Genomic DNA, 17202 nt, shown 5'->3' on the forward strand with positions numbered 1-17202 from the left:
AAAGACTGCAGCTTGGATCCAAAAATAAAGGCTAGGCTCTGGGTAAAATACTGACAGATGCAAGCCAAAATAAGGGAGAGAGATTAGGAGAGATGTTCCTGCATCATTTACAGGAGGTGTGGCCTTGAGCTGTGTCCCAGTCCTGCTGTAGGAGCCTGCATCTCTACTATGGCCACAGTAGGGCTTCTCAGTGGGACACGCCACATCCAGATCTCTTGGCTGCTTGTTAAAGACACAGGCAATCAGGATGCAGCTCAGACACAAATAATCAACATCTCAGAGTGGCGCTTCTGGGAAATTCTAACGCTAAGCTAAGATGGGGAGTTAATGGTGTCACTGAGGTAGAGATTTACCTTTTCTTGTATTTTAGCATCCTCCTAAAAGTCCTGTACTGAGTTTGTTCGTTTGTTTGTTTGTTGCCACCAGCTATTATCCTCCTAGTGAGTAGAAGACTCATGACTCCAGCCCAGGCCTGATTGCATACATTGCTTCCTCAGGAAATGGGTGTCTCCATTCTATCTGTACCTTTAAGCTGATGTAACGTGACAAGTATAAGAAGTGAATCCCTCAACCTTACATCAAGCCACCTGTCTAGACATCTCAGACCACCACTAGAAACTTCTTCTCCTCAGTCCATATTGATAGGCCAAGGATTTCTGTGTTCTTTACTTTCTTTACTCTTGAACTGATGTATTTCTCTTAATGAATGAACAGAGTTCTCCCTACATCATCTTGCCATTAAGAGAATCATATTAAATAGCAAAACCATCTTAGCTCTCCTGGAGATGATACACTAGAACAATGAGATCCTAGAATCAGAGACCCCCTGACTACACAGCTGTTGCTCTATCATCTGTCAGCAAAAAGGGGCTGTGGCATCTCTTTCTCCAGTGATAGTTGGGGCATCTTCCCACAATGTCACCTCGCCCTCACTGGGGTCCTGCAGCAAGTGGAAAGATTATCCTAGAGCCCTTCTCCAGGAAAGAAAATGGCTATTGTACCTAGGGATGGTGGAAAGCATATCAACTACTTAGAAACTAAACAAGCTAAGAAATTATTAATGGGCATTATTCATCATTCTTCAACAAATCAAAGTAAACATGCTTAGTAGGAAGTTGACTCAGTACTTTGAAGACTAATGATAGTCAAAAGGCAACTCAGTAAAACTTAACCAACATTGGCCAATCATCTACTAAGGCTCCACTTTCATTCTAGGAATTTGGAGAGTAGCTTGTGAAGAAAGGATCAGGGAAGGTAGTCCCCTTGGAAAAAATAACATAAATGAAATAATAGCTAACTACCAAAAGAAGAAACACTATTTTTTTTTTTTAGTTATGGTGTATATATGTAGCTTTATTAGCTTGCCATCACTATAATAATAATAATAATAATAATAATGATAATAATAATAATAATAATAATAATAATAATAAAATTCAGACACTGGCTACTTACTTACCTTAGAGTTTTGAAAGTGCAACATCCAAGAATAGTGGGAACAGGCAGTGGTGGAGGGTAGAGGGGAGCAGTGAGCTTGACCTGGCCTCTATGAGGTCAATTTGTGGCAGCACATCATGACAGGAGCACATGTCTGAATGAAAAAAAAATTACTTCATCTCAAATAAGAACAGACAACAGAAGGGCCAAACTTGGTCCTTTCATAACATCTCCCTCATGACAGCAGCTGAGGGCTTATTTACCCCAGTGACCTATGACCTCCTACAGGATCTACCTCTTAAAATTCCCACCACTTCTCAACAGGCCAAACTCCAATCTATGAGCCACTGGTGGCATAAAAATCATATTCAAACTATAGCAATAACATATATGATGCATGTACTGCTATAGATTGATTTTTAAGCTATTTGAAAAGGAAAATTATTTAACTATAACTATTGTGTCATAATTCACCACTGCTTTGACCTAATGACTTTATTCTGTATGACAGTGTCCTTCAGGCTATCTAACTTTCACTATGATGTATACAGCCTTTTTTTCTCCATTTATTTATTTATTTATTTATCCCCTTTACATCCTGATTGCAATCCCCTCATCCTCACAGCCCCCCACCTCAAACAGCCCCTCCCTCCACCCCCCTTTTCCTCCCAGAAGGGGGAGGCCTCTCCTGGGTTCCAACCCACCCGGCACATCAAGTCACTGCAGAAACAGGAACATCTTCTCCCACTCCCAGACAAGGCAGCCCAGTTAGGAGAGCAGTATCCACAAGCAGGCCCAGAGTCAGGGACAGGCCCTACACCACCGGTTGGGGGACCCATATGAAGACTAAGTTACACATCTGCTGCATATGTAACCTTACATTCTTAAAGGCAGCATAGACGAGTTGTGTTTTGTTGTCTTGTTTTGTTTTGATTTTCTGATTATTTTTAGAATAGAACTGTTCCTAAGACTAGTGCCATCACATCATAGCTGGAATCACGGCCAGTGAATAAATGTAGGCTGGTCTTCCCTCCCATTGAAATGTACATACAGTTCTGGCCTTAGGAGTTGTACTTAGTCTTCAGACCCATCAGTAACTAATTAATAAAAGTGAGCTAAATGATGCTAGTTTATTTGCATAAACTTGAAATCAGAGAACTTTTCGGAATCCAGTTTTGAGCAGCATTGTCTTAGAGCATGAATTTGAGGCTATATTTCATCTAGAAATGGATTGTTATTCCTCAATAAGTGACTTCCCCACTTGTCAGACTTGTCAGGTCTGAGAGGAACAAATCATAATATAGGCAAAAATAAGTTCTGATGTAACGGTGTTTTGACTTGCAATTTACAATTCTATGATGGGGTGGCAGCAATATACATTTGGTAGAAACTATACTTTGATTTCTGTTATGGTGTTAGGGATGGAATCTAGGGTCTTGTGCATGCTGGTCTAATATTGCCACAACTCAGCTAAACCCCAAACTTTTGTACTTTGCCTGTCAATTGTGATCTTTCCTGGGGCAGAATTTGCATTAAATACTGCCATGATGCTAGGCAGCAGCAGGTGGGTAAGCCCCTGGTCAGCTAACCTACCATGGAGGAAACAGCTGAAAACATACAATACACTGCTGGCTAAACTAGAATATTTGGTACATGCAAAAATGTGAAACGTATTTGCCTTATGGTATTTTTAACATGTGATAGATTTACCAGGCTATAACCTCTTTGTAAGTTAAGGAATGTCCCTGTAGAAAAGTGTTCAAGTACAGATGATTTGTAAGGTCAGCAAGAAACTCAGGCTTGGGGAAATCTTCAGGACTCAGTAGAGATGGGTCTATTCCCATTGATGACAGGAACAATTAAAAAAACAAGCAAACAAAAAAAAAAATGCTTTCACTGCACAGTGCAAGCAAGCCAGCAAATTCATTAAGCACTGACCTAATTTTGCTTGAAGATATAGAAGAATAGCTAATTTGTGGGATTCATTACTGAATCCATAGCTTGTGCCATTTTTGTTCTTTGCCCAAAGCCATTTATAATGAATGAGAAAATTAAGGGGCTCAGGTATAGCACATTACAAAGTAGTCCCATCTTTGGCCTTTGGCTTGACAGCCCCACCCACCTCTGGCAACACTGACTTTGACCAGTATGTACTCAGTTTCCAAATGATCTGAGACTTCCCCACATCACACAAGTCAGCCATTCTTCACGTTTTCTTTTCACAAGCCCCCCATCCAAAAGTTCTTCGACCCCTTCAAAGTTCACTATATCACAGTGAGCTATAACTCAGACATGCTTTCTCGATTGCCGCAATAGAGAGCAGCTCCAGTAACCTCACATACAGAGACAGTTCCACCAACCCTCTCAAATGTTTGTTCTCTGGACACACCATTTCTGCTGTGTTCAAAGGAACTCGTAGAAATGTGTAGTCTGTGGAAAGGTTTTGACACTGAGCATTTTTTTCCGCTCAATACAGAGTTGCATTTCCCAGCATCTCACTTATTTTATTCACATTCAAAACCAAACACTGCCATTTCCTCAGGCCATTAAGTTTTTCAAAGACCATCTTCTCTGTGTATAGTCATGGTTGGTTTTATTTTGGTGCCTCAGGATAGGATTTTTCTCTATTTGTTTAGAATAATCTTTGGGGAGAAAAAGTCTATGCCTATTTTTTTCTTTAAAATACTCAATTTGTTTATGTGTGAGTTCGTGCTCCTCTTATTTTTGCTGTAAAAAAATGGCAAGAAGCATATGGTACAAAGAAGTAACCATTTTATTTCAATGTCAAGAACACATGGGGAATCACAGGCAGCAGCAGGAGGGGAGGTTTTCCTTAATTGGCATGGTCTTTCACAAGGGTGCCCTCTGCTCTCTCTTTGAGGTGTGCCTGCCTAGAAAGAATATTGACCTTTCTTGTCAATGTTGCTGAAAATCTAAAACTTTTCAGAAAAAAAAAAAAAGGTTCCCGTGTGTTTAAATGTCAGTAACTCATTCAAAAATTGTTAAAATACCAAGTTGGTCAATTCCATCCTAGTGAAGCCAAGCAAGCCTGCAGGCTGAGGTCATCTGCGGGCTGCCCATTCAAAACCTCTGCAGATAGAGAGAACACTTGGAAGAACATTATACACTCCCTCTGTTTCAGTCTCGGAGAGCAAAGACAAAGCATGTAATTCCATCAACATGTGTCTATGGCTACCACACTCATTTAGAGATAGTCTAATTCATCATCGTGATACACTGAAAGGGACAACCTTCTCAAAGCCAAGCATGCCTGGGAAAGCTTGGGCATCTCACTTGCTGTTGGCTAATGTGAGATTGCTCAGTGGCAAATGTGTTTAATGAAATTGCCTTCTGAGCCTGTCAAATGATTCAAGAGAAACTTCTTAGTATACTGTGTGGTATCTAGAAAGTGTGCCATAATAGTGGCTGAGACTACAATGGAATGAAGAATGTAAGTTGACAGCAGCATTTCGTTCACACTCTATAAACACCAACCTTGCTCATGCCCTAACTGCTTTCACACCTGCTCGGGTCTCCCTCTCTGCCCTTGTTTTACTCCATGGCCTGATGGTCTATACACAGCTCATCTGCACCTTCTTGTTTTCCCAAGCTCTTGTCTGAATCTGAAATGCCTACCCCTTTCTTTTCCATTCCCTTTACTGCTATAAGATTCAACCAAGGTGTTACCTTCTCTAGCAAGTCCTCCATGAATGCTTTCCTCCCAGGCCTAGGGTAGAGTACTCTCAGCAATACTGCCTTGAGTTTGTCTCGAGCATTTATCAAGATATACTGTTAACTATGCGCTAAAGACAGAAACTGTAACATCACCTCACTACCCTAAGTACATGTGTGTGCTGTCACTGATATACTTAAGCCCTCCCCCCAAGAAAATGGATGAGGAAGGGATTGACTAAATAGGCTTTCTGGAGATGGGCATAACGTGCCTGCTCAGTGTCTTGCTTTATACACTCTGCCACCTATGTCTCCCTCCCTTTGCCTTCTTTATCCTTGCCTTGCTTCCTGTCTCTATCTTTACTCCAAGCCAACAGACTTCCCAGAGCAGTTTATACAGAGAAGGTACATTAAATGTCACCACCCAGGCCTTGTAAACAGAGCCTGGCAGAGTGTCTGAGAAGGTCCTCCTGAAAGGTAACAGAAAATACAAAACAAAGTCTTGTTAGGGCAAAGGCAAGAAAGCAAGGTCAGGCTCACTGTGGCTCTGTACACTTTCTTGTGCTTGCTGTCAGAAAGAGCCTTTAACTGCAGAAGAGGAAAAATAGGTGTATAGCCCAAGGGAGTTGCATAGCACTGGCTCCTTGTGCATTTGGTCCTATAGCAGAAGCAAAGTCTCATTGTAGGCCAGGCCTGCCTGCCACAAGCATCCCTGGTGGCTTGAAGAGGCATTCTTCTTCTGAAGGGTCATAGACCCATTCTGAAATATTTAGGAAGTGCATGGGGGAGGGGGAGGCTAGACAACAGGCTGCATGTGCCCTCATCTAAGTACATTTTTGAACTATCTACTTGATACAGAAGTCTGCTCTTATTATGTACAATCTTAGAAAAATGGCTACAAATAATGCACAAATATTTGTTCTCTTCCAGGAACATGGGTGACATTCGGAGGTCAAATTTCAGATGAGGTAAGCTGCTTTTAGCTTCTACAGTTCTAATGAAAATGTGCAGTAAGGATTGTCTTCCCTTCCTAACATTTTTTTCCTAGATTTTTATTTGTGTGTGTGTGTGTGTGTGTGTGTGCCCAGTCATTAGATAAGGCTATCTTAGAAGCAAATCTTGGGTAGTTTTAGGGGGCTGGCCGCAAAATGTCTTTCAACAGCCACACTCCCAGTAGCTAAGGAAGGAAGTCCTTTCTCCCCACAAGAGGACCCAGGTACACATCAAGAGACCTTATGACTGGCGTCAGGTAGGGATGTATGGGGGTAGCACAAAGGCCCATTCACAGGGAGTACAGCAAAGGGCACAGACACTATTAGGCACGAAGTAAGCAGCAACAGAGGAGGGAAGTGAGTTCACAGCCAGGGTCTCCAGCCTGCATGTAACCTGACACTGCCTGGTGCACTGTGTAGAAGGAAAAAGGCAATGATAGCTAGCCTTTTGAGCAGATCTAGTTCCCCCCAAGTCTCTGACCTCTTCAGAACTGTCTGTTCTTGGCTGTAGGGAGCCAGTGTCTGGGCATGCAGGACTGACCTCTATGATGAACCACTTAAAAATTCCAATTCTCAAAACTGCACAATAAAGTTGTCATGAACGGCTGCAGAGACACTAACACAGATGCCCAGCCAACACCTAGTGTCCTTCTGGAGAGCAGCTGTGGGAAGGTTCCTGCAGCGCTGTCCACAAAGAGCAACAAGGATGACTAGCCAAACCCAATCGCACTCACAACTGAATGGCTCAATCCCACCTCTTCTCTAGGGGGTAAAACTACATAAGCCAATAACAACGAATTTACCTCCCTGATCTTTCAGCTTTCTCTCTGACTTCCAGGTATTCTCAGCTCAAAGCAGGTAAAAATGGCCATAACGTTCTGGGTGCTGGAGGACAACAAGCTCCAGGAAGTGAAGAAAAGCAAAAGCCTAGTGATGTACCTTTCTACCATTAGGCCACACCTCCTAAGGATTCTTCCATCTCCAAAAGATGCTATAAACCAGGGACTGAATGCAAGGGATTCATAAAACATTTCAGATCAAGGCCTAAATCCAGTCTTTAGACTTCAATGTTTTTCCCATTATTCTACATGAGGTCTTCATACCCTGTGAGTGGGAAGGGTTTCTACTCTCAGTTACTCCATTTCAAAACTTCTCTGTAGCTAAGATGTAATTGTTACATTTCCTAATAATAATCCACCTATATGCTGAATGACCTACCACAATAATTTTTACCATCATCTAAAACAGGACAGTCAGAGAGAGGTAAACTATATTTGCTTTACTTTTCAGCTCGGCTTTAAAATAATGTCTTAATATTATCAAATTAAAAGGCAGTAACTGCTTTCTTGTGGGTAATGCTAGTGGGTGTGCATACTAACCTACCCATGGTCTTTGAGAGGCCAATTTTCAAAACACCAGAAACAGTCTATATTAGAAACGCTTGGTGAAGCAACTTTAGTCCACCATCAAAGAACAGAACAGAAAATCAATTGTTATGATGTGCAAAGTGGAAAAAAAAATTCAAACATCTAGCAAATTAATCAGCGAAGTGGAGAAGAGACCCCTCCACTGCTGTTTTCCACCATCTCCCTACAGCTCTCCCTTAGGCTGATGGTTCCAGGTAGACCTCTCCTCTCCTGGCACACTTCTCGCTAGCACTGAGCAGCAAAGAGGACAGAACACGGAGCTCTGATCAGCCTAAGCACAGAGGAGCTTGCTCCCTCCACGGTGTTGACTCAGCAGCAGCGCCAGGATGATGCTTATTGTCCCACAGGACTGTGGGTGGCAGGAGCTTTACAACAGTCATGACTGCCTGGCCTGTGATTCATCAGCACAGTTGGCTAGGCCTGGAGGAAAGTCACAAGCTTTTAGGTCAGGAGTCATCCAACTGCCAGAAACTATTGGCTTGCAGAAAGGGCTTGAGAGACAGAGTCAGCTTTGATACAAATGACCCTCTATGTCAGCAAGATTAGATGTCACTGAGGGTGTTCTCAAACAAGGTCTACCCAGCAGGGTGGGAAACACAGATCTGAGCCCCTCAGGGCTCCCTGGGCAACCAAACACACACACCCCCAGGAGTGGGATTACAGCCTACCCTGTGTCTGAGGGTGAATGGATCACCTGCCCTATGCTCGAATCTTTTTTCTTTCTCCTGTCACTCATACAGCTGAGAAAGATAGAAGTGGCTGATAGGATCTCAGAGTAAAAGGCGGATAGAGGATTTAACATTGCTTCCCAGCTAGGAAGATGCCTGGCATTTCTGACCCACCCTTGCATCCTCTTGCAGGTCGCTGAACGGCTGATGACAATTGCCTACGAAAGTGGAGTGAATCTCTTCGACACAGCTGAAGTCTATGCCGCTGGGAAGTAAGTCAGAACAAGTGTTCTGTCTCTCACACGGCATCTGTGGAACCAAGAGGGTGTGCTCAAACATGACTGTAGCATTGGCAAAGAAGGGCTGTTCTTCTTGTACATATATCAGCAGGCGTGTTCTTCCTCAGCCCTATGCTGGTATTCATGAAAGTTGTGATTCCTTAATGATGCCAAGAAATCAACAACTGTTTTAAAGAGGGCACTTCCAAGCCTTTCTACAGGTTCTGAAGACTGTAGGCGCAGAGAGACCTTGCTAGTAACTTCTAGAGACTTCCTTTGGACCTGAGCATTGACTTGGCACTCTAAACATGGCTTACTAAGTTAGAACACGTAGCTGATATTCTGTCAGGCCAGATCACCAAGCACATGTCACATAGCATAACTAGTGTATTTTAAAATAGATCTGGAGCCCTGGTCTCCTGAAAAGAAAGTGGGTGTCCAGCTTCCATCAGCAAAGACAGAAGACATCCATGGTGGAATACACACATACCAGGCTAGCTGCCCCCTGCCCATCAGGCCAGTTAGAGTAGCGCTGAGGCTTGCCCAGTCACTCCAAATAATCTCAGAGCTTTTTCTTACGTTGTTCCTACCTTTTCAAAGACCTGTCTATGTTTAAGGACCATCAGAGGTCTTGAGCATCCGCATCCATGTTGTTTGTAATGAATCCAAGAAAGGAAAGTAGAAGTTGTATGGCCTTGCTCCTTTCTGCATGCCCTCTTTTCAGGGGATTTTCTCTGTTGAATCTTGCTCAATACCAAATAGGCTAAAGCAGAAAAAGGGGAACATAGTGATTGCAACTCCTACTGTGAGGGACAGTCTTGAATCCTTATTCACTGATGCCCACTATGTAATTAAGATAGGCTCCCAATATCTTAGGTCACATGTAACAACAGCCCAACAAGGAGTAATGAAAAAAGATTCCAGTACCACATGACTGTTCATTTGGAGCTTGTACCATAGCTAGCCTGCATCATGATTTCTTGGCGGTTGTATACTCAAATAAAAACAACTTTGGTTTACATCAAATAATAGCTAACAGCGGCATCCATGTCTTCTAGCTCACTGATGAACAAAGTGCTAACTGCATTAACTTCCCTACTCCAATCTCTGGCAGCCCAACTGCTTCTCACGCTTAGCATCATACTGAGAGGGTTATAGGAGAACATTTTAGTCTCCTCAATCTTGGTGAATCTTCCTGGGGAAGTAGAAGTGGGGATACTCTTAGGATGGCTTCAGTGCACCTTTCCACAACCCAGCTTTAAGAACAGGAAAGGTATTTTGTAATGTCTCCCTATCTCTGAGTCCTATGACAAACATTACTCAGTCCTAGGACATTCTCATATGGATGACTATAACTGCAACCCTGGACTTAGGGATATCTGAATACACATGTAGATTCTTTCCTCTTCCAAGATCAAGTGGGAAACCAGTATTTTCTGTTAAAACAGTCTGAAGTCTCTGGACACAACGGAATTGTTCCAGCACAGTAGATGGAAATAGGTGGTGTTGACTCTCATTGGACACCACCAAGTGGGATATTTTTATGAGGGACCAAGCTGCCAGATGACTCCTCTGTTTCTTATGTCAGGACCACAGGCGGTCTCCTGCCAGTGCCAGCATTTGGCAGGTGCTTCTGTGATGCCTGGGAGCAGGATTCTGCGGCACAAGCAGAAACAGTGGAGACTGTGCTACCGGCTGAGCGTGCTTCTATTTTGGGGATCTGTAGGCACTGAGAGTTCAAAAATGGGATGGCTCTGGTGTTGGGTTGACTCTTGCTTTTCTGAGACACTGCATCCTAAGACATTGTCTATTTTCCCCTTCAGGGCTGAGGTGATTCTGGGAAGCATCATCAAGAAGAAAGGCTGGAGGTACCACATCTACCATAACTGCTAGTTTGCCTTCTAAAGACTTACTGACTTATACCAGAAAAGCAAAAATAAAAAAATAAAATAAAATAAAATAAAATCATATGGTACTAGAACAAAAGGCTGTCCAAAAAAACAAAATCAACACTTGAGAAAGAAATAATCTACAATCATTTGGAAATAAGTGCCAGAGAGTTCATTATTTGTGCTTCAAAATGTACATAGCCATTGACTCCAGGGAAACACGGTGAGGTTGAGCAGAGAAAAAGGAACTGTCCCTGAGATTATTTGTGCATAATGAACATGACATTTTCATGGTTTTAACTTAAAATTTTGTACTTGTAATTAGTGAAGAAAGAAAGCTACAGGAAACTATCTAGACACATAGATTTATGTTCACCACTCATTTTATTAACAACTCTGTACAAAAATGAAACAAAAAGCTTGTGGCATAATTGCCTAGGGCTTTCTCATCTGGATACAGTTGACAACATCTACCCTGGATGCTATATGCTCTGACTTCTGAATGTTCAGAAAAGTATCGATCCTTAAGGGCTCCAAGAAACTCAAGGAATGTGCTCACCCATCCCTTCCACCAACTCTGTACCCAAAGCAAGTGGTAATGAGGGTTGTGTGGCATTTGGGGGCTGTCATGCAACACAGCAGGGTAAGACTGACAGCTAGATGAAGACTGCCCCTTGCCTGAGTAAGGAGAAGCAGTGGTTTTTCCCTCAGCAAGCTTTGACCCACCCTCTTTAATTGCAGAACCCATCATACATACCTTGTGGAAAATAGACTACTATAAATATTTCACCAGCCACTTTTCAGCCTAGCAAATACCAGCTCAAGCTATTATTGTGCTATGAAAAGTTTATATGGTTCACATTTGCCTCCAGGAGAAAACTGGTGAGAAGATAAACCATGCTAATCCTGGCATGGAGCTAATAAAAGTGGTTCAACTAGCTGGCTTCATTTCTGGTCCTTGAACTGTCACTTGCTAGCTGCATTGTCCAAAGAAAGTAATTTCACTTCTCTGAGTTTCAATTTCCCTAACTGTAAAATGGCTGCCGAGGTGCCATGTTGACCAAGTGAAATGAAAGTGAAGTCATTGGGAGACTTCTGTCTTACTGTGTTACATTCACATTATCAATCCCCACTGAGAACAGTTGCTTGCCACTTGCACATAGATGCTAATGTGTAGTGTACACCCTTGAGGGCAGACAGTTTTTTATAGAGTCTAACTTCAATGTTTGGATAGAATGTACAGCTTTAGCATAATATTTGCTCCAAATAATCAAAAGAGCTCATTTTCATCTTTTATACTATTTCAAATATTTTTTTTTTTGGAAGACACAAAATCCTTGCTAAAGGAGACCTGGCTCCCCTTTGCAGATTGTTATCACCATAGATAGCAGAAGGTTCATGTGTTGATCTGAAAAGTACATAGCCCTTTTGGGGATGCTTAGGCCCTTCCATATCTATAACTCAAATTGCTTTTCAGGGAATTGGTAGAATGGGGTTACCGACATTTTCAATAAACTTTTCATTTGGCCACCAAGTTGTCAGAACTGCACCCACCGTTTCCCACTTGTCATCATTAACCATACCTGTATGTCCCTATAACTTTGAAGTCTCACCTCCTCTGCAGGTGACAGAGTTATACATGCCTAGTATTTCAAATAATCTTAAATCTCAAAAGGTTTTATTCTAAACTGAAGTGTACTGAGCTCTCTCTGCCTCACACATTTAAATTATATCCCTGTAATTCTCAAAGGACAGCTCTTCATGGTCAGAACATGAGAAGCTGCCCTTGCTGCCCTTGCTGCCCTTAAGTGGGGCTTTTGAGAGGGTAGCAAGTTTGCAGACATGATTTCTAAATTCCCTTCCTTTAAGGGAATATGATAGGACCTTTGGTAAAGGGTTTAAACATTTACTGACTATGAGACTTAATCTCATCATTCATGTTTCCATCAGTCAGTCACTTCCCACTGCCTGTGAATGTGCCGATTGCATAAGATTGTAACCCAGAGCCACTTGGGCCCATGGTCCTTGGCAGAGATGAGGCTTCCTCCCAGGAAAGGTTCACAGGCAATCAGCATTATGCCAGGTTCTAAATAAGTGTTAATTAGTGGCTGCTCTTTTGAGCTACCAAAGCAACTCATCCTGTAAGTCGCCTACTGTAAGTTTTCCCAGGCACCATTTCTGACCTCCAAGATCACCTCCCACACAGTACACATTGCAACACCATTTACCAGCAAGCTGGGCAGCCCTCCTCCTTCAGGGTCTCCTACAAAACTTAGTTCCTTTCAGTCCCTTCTCTAGCATCTGACTTCAAGCCACTACTTTCTGGTTTCCCTTGTTCTTACAGTTTGGTACTGTGAATTTAGAATTCCACCTCTGTCTTCTTTTTAATGTAAAGTGCTGTCACAAATCCTTCTGGTGCTATAATCCTAACATGATTCATTCAGTCTAGCAAAACCCCACAAATTATTCACTATTTTTCTGTGTCTGTTTGATGTACAGGAGGTCCAGCTTGGTCATCACAACCAAACTCTACTGGGGTGGAAAGTAAGTTAAATACCTTCCATTTTTAATTTTCTATGAGATAGGAAATGACTGGCAATTCCTGCTTTTTTCCTTTGGTTGTCTTTTGTTGTTGTTGTTTGTTTGTTTTGTTGTTTGTTTTTTCAGCAACCAATTCACAGTTAACTTATTAAAATTGATTGGCTTATGGGTTTTTTTTTTCTAATGCTATAGAAATAGTAATTATCTTAGGACTACATTTCAGCAGAGTAGTCCCAAAGAAATTTAGTACATGGCAGGTGGCCCCTTGTTACTAAATGATTCGTGTAGATTTGTCAGTGGCTAACATTGAACCATTTCCAAAAGAGAGTTCAAAATTCAGGAAAAGAAAATAAAGCATCACAAAAGAAAACCTCCCTCAAATCTGCCAAAACCTCAAAGATTTCCATAGAACACAAAGGTAAAAATACCTTGTCTGCCTTGGTGTTCAAGTCTGTGATCATTTCTGCAGAGAGTTCTGTGGGAACTGATCAAAAAGACCATCTCCTTGGGGAATAGCAGAAGCTATGCCCGTGTCACTCAGCAGCAGGACAATGAAAGAGCAGCCTCTGTGTGTCGCTCGATGCAGAACAAATCCACAGGCTGACTGGCTTCTATGAACCAGCCTGTTCATGATTGAACTGGTTGTTTACATTATTCAGCAAGAAGCAGGGAACTCACTGTTATTGGCAAACATGTAAGAAAACAACAAGCTAGTCCTTATACTGGACCAACCATTGGCCCGGTGCTTTTTGGAGAAATCTCAGAGATATTGGGATTTTAACAATAACAATGAACCTGAAACATACAAAACCTCATTTACCACCCTGAAATAAATAGGAAGTGTTGGCAGAGGGCTTGTGAATGTTTGTTTTATTTAGTTTGTGCTATTTATATTTGTTGTTTTTGTTACCATCGGTTTGTCTTTTAAAATAGGAGGCCCAGGCTAGTTCCTCAGGAAGAGTCCAATCACAATGCATATGTATGCACACATGCCCATACTGCTACGATCCTTGAGCTTGCTAGTGATACAATGACATAAGATGAAATTTAGATTTTTAGTCCCATTGTCCTCTTTTTAGATAATATTGAACTTATAAGAATTGCAGGTGTCCAGTTTCTGTAATTTGACTCACGGTGTTCTTGGTTCCTCTGTTTGCAATGGTACCTGATATCTTGCCTTGAAGGTACAAATAATTAAGAAATGAGACCAGATGCAAGAGCCACTATGCCACAGAGCTGCATACAATACTGACTGGGGTACTTGTAAAAGACTCAGAACAGATACACTAGAAGGGGGAATGGTAGCTAACATTCTTATAGGAGAAGCTGTCCAAAGGACTCATGTTGAAAGAAGGCTTCAGTGGTACTTTATAACTTACCCATCACATCCTTTCTACTGGTCCAGACAGAAGCTCTCTCATCAAGGGTTTGTCCTGTCGCCATCAATGCTAGTTTAAGGAAAACTTGTTGCATCTTTTTTTTTAATCATTGTTAAATTATTTTCAACATCAAAAGTTGCTTTCAAATTTGTCTAATGCAAAAAGTAACTATCAGTGGTGTGGCCACCATAGAGTAAACCTATAAACTTAGGCCTACAGTGTTTTTCTTCTCTAGATTTGGTTAGGAACAAGGCTAGAAGGTTGAGCTGTGTGTTGTGTTCTCTAATGAAAGTATATACAATGGCTGGTTGGTAGCTAAGCCTAGAGCTGAATAATATCAACACACTGGCCTCATCTCTTATGTATCTACACGTGGGCTATTGCCCACCAGCTTTCTCTCTTCTGCAGCCAGTGTTGCAAAAGTTGCTAAAAATATGATAAAAACTTAGCAGTGTAGAATAAGAAAGAATGATTATTTTTCTGCATCATGAAACAATTTTTAGAAAATAAAATAGTTTTCCCTAGTCAGTCACCTGCCTCTGTTTTGTTGCAGAGCTGAAACAGAACGAGGGTTGTCGAGAAAGCACATCATCGAAGGTGAGTGCTACTGTTCGATTTTATTTCAGTTTGTGGGCTCCTGTTCCAAGTAAGGTATCAGTAAAGTAGGTTCAAAACACATACGTCCTCTGCATATATCTATGGATGAATAGCTTGGCGTTCTTATGGGAATCCTAACAGTGGGAGCCAGGGCTGTCCCTGACTCTTTTGCCTGCAGTAGGACCTTTCCCTCCTACTGGGTTGCCTTGTCCAGCCTTGATATGATGGTATGTGCCTGGTCTTATTGTAGCTTGTTAAACAGTGTTTGGTTAATGTCTCTGAGAGGAATGCTCTTTTCTGAGGGGAAGGGGGAAGAGAGACTGGAGGAAGGGAAAAGGGGAGAAAGTACTGCCTGGATGTAATATTTGAGAGAATAATAAAAATATATGAAGGAAAAGGTCATTTATGAGAAGAGCAACCATTCATCAACTTTCTTCCTGGGATGGAGCTCAAGGAGCATAGAGATGAATGAAAAATTAGGACCCAACAAGGACAAGAAAGGTTGGGCATGTAGGTCAGAGATACGGTGCATGCTTAGCAGGTTCAAGGCTTGGGTTCAATCCTACTAACACACACACTCCAAGGTTTTCATATCTTTATATTTATGATTATTAAGGCAGAGAATTTCTCCTTCTTTGGAAATAATTTTATTCATGAAACCTCAACACTATCAAAACTTAAAAAATAAAAATAAAGCCATCACCAGCTGTGATGGTTTGTATATACTTGGCCCAGGGAGTGGCACTATTAGAAGGTGTGGCCTTGTTTAAGTAGGTGTGGCTTCTAAAAACTAAATGTTTTTAGAAGCATTGTCTCGGTCATGGTGTCTGTTCACAACAGTAAAACCCTGACTAAGATACCACCACTATCACCCCACAACCCATCTCATTCCTTCCTCCATTTTGACAGTCTGGTAGGTGTCCTGCACTATCTTGCTCATCTGTCTGGCTGCACACCTACTTAGATGGGCACATCTCTCAACACTCATCAGTTTTCGATGGTAATTTATACAGAGACCTGCATCTGGTCAGCATGCAAAGAATGAGGGACAGTGTTGTGCTCAACTCTAAGTGGGCCATCTATATCACAGCCATTCCTCCAAGGCTCAGGGACCACTGAGGAAGAGAGAGTGGAAAGATTTTAAGAGCCAGAAATAGTAAACATCTGCAGTGAAACATCTGCTGGGCACTTACTGTGAGGTGGTTTTTAACTCCTACTACACTGTTCCAGTTTCACACTTTGCACATATGAAATCCCAGTGGCTGTGACTATCTGCTCAAAACCCTCTGTGCAGCTGATGATTGCAAGGGTCAGAAGAGTCAGTTTTCAAGGATATGGTCCCAGAAAAGCTGCCCATGCTCCAGGAGATGACTGGAGACCCAAGCATATTCAAATAACTTTAAATGAATTAAATGAGTTTTAAAAGAGAACACATGAAGTTGGAAGGGAAAAGGATTGGGGGGAGGGATTGGAAGGGAGAGTTGATTAAAGTACATTACATACATGTATGAATATGAAAATATAAAATAGTAGAATCAAGTTGTAAATATTAACCTAGACTTTTTTCCTTGACTAAAGTATATTTTACACACAACTTATTGCTGTAGAAAAGAATTATGCAAATGATCATCTTTCTGTAAATAAGGCAGAGTCTAGGAGCAATTTTAAGTCAAAGAATAAGGTACATTTCAACAATTATTTTCTTATAAGAATATATGTCAAGTGAAGTGGTTTTATTTACTCATTTATTAGTGAGTCTGAATTTCTTTTTATAACTTTATCCTTTTTTCCCCCTGAGAATTAACTTTTATGTTTTTATAGTATATATATCATGGGTGTGTGGGTGTGGTTGTGTGTGTGTGTGTGTGTGTGTGTGTGTGTGTGTGTGTGTGTGTGTTTGTGTATTTGCTTGGTTTGGTAGTCTCAATTTCAGGAGCTCTTTGTAAATTGCTGTTTATTCTTTTTTAATTCTCTATCTTCCCCAGGTGGTGCAGAGAGAAAAAGTTCTTCCTGAAACACCCAATTTGACTAGTAGTAGAAAAGGACAGTTCTGATATTCAATTAATTAATATTTATTTTTAATATATTGTATTTACTAGGTACAGGGAGGAGAGGGGTGCCAGGGATCCAATGTAGAGTACATTATACAATCATACAATTCATAGAAGTACTATCCTTCCATGACAGTGGTCCCAATTAGCAAACGGGCTGTTAGTCTTGGCAGCAGGAACCTTTACCTGCTAGCACCACACAAGCTCTTGAAAGGCTGGAGAATCTTAGAATTTAAAATGAGGGCATTTAATACAAATGTATGGTGTATAA

The 17202-nt window shown here is 41.5% G+C and overlaps 1 protein-coding gene and 1 long non-coding RNA gene across 7 annotated transcripts in view; one reads left to right on the forward strand and one right to left on the reverse strand.

Moving 5' to 3' along the window:
- Positions 1 to 17202, forward strand: part of Kcnab1 (potassium voltage-gated channel subfamily A member regulatory beta subunit 1) — a 442167-nt gene that overhangs the window by 347770 nt on the left and 77195 nt on the right. For all 3 annotated transcript variants that reach the window (XM_031374014.1, XM_031374015.1, XM_031374016.1), the window contains exons 3-7: positions 6040 to 6077; positions 8389 to 8468; positions 10298 to 10342; positions 12863 to 12907; positions 14837 to 14880. In XM_031374014.1, the coding sequence (XP_031229874.1) occupies positions 6040 to 6077; positions 8389 to 8468; positions 10298 to 10342; positions 12863 to 12907; positions 14837 to 14880 (252 nt within the window). The remainder of the gene's footprint in view (positions 1 to 6039; positions 6078 to 8388; positions 8469 to 10297; positions 10343 to 12862; positions 12908 to 14836; positions 14881 to 17202) is intronic.
- LOC116092953 overlaps positions 1 to 17202 on the reverse strand; it is a 143763-nt gene that overhangs the window by 56930 nt on the left and 69631 nt on the right. For all 4 annotated transcript variants that reach the window (XR_004119571.1, XR_004119569.1, XR_004119568.1 and 1 more), the window contains one exon: positions 1460 to 1591. This is a non-coding gene — a long non-coding RNA (uncharacterized LOC116092953). The remainder of the gene's footprint in view (positions 1 to 1459; positions 1592 to 17202) is intronic.

The sequence above is a fragment of the Mastomys coucha genome, unplaced genomic scaffold (genome assembly GCF_008632895.1).
Source record: "Mastomys coucha isolate ucsf_1 unplaced genomic scaffold, UCSF_Mcou_1 pScaffold16, whole genome shotgun sequence".
NCBI classification, from domain to species: domain Eukaryota; kingdom Metazoa; phylum Chordata; class Mammalia; order Rodentia; family Muridae; genus Mastomys; species Mastomys coucha.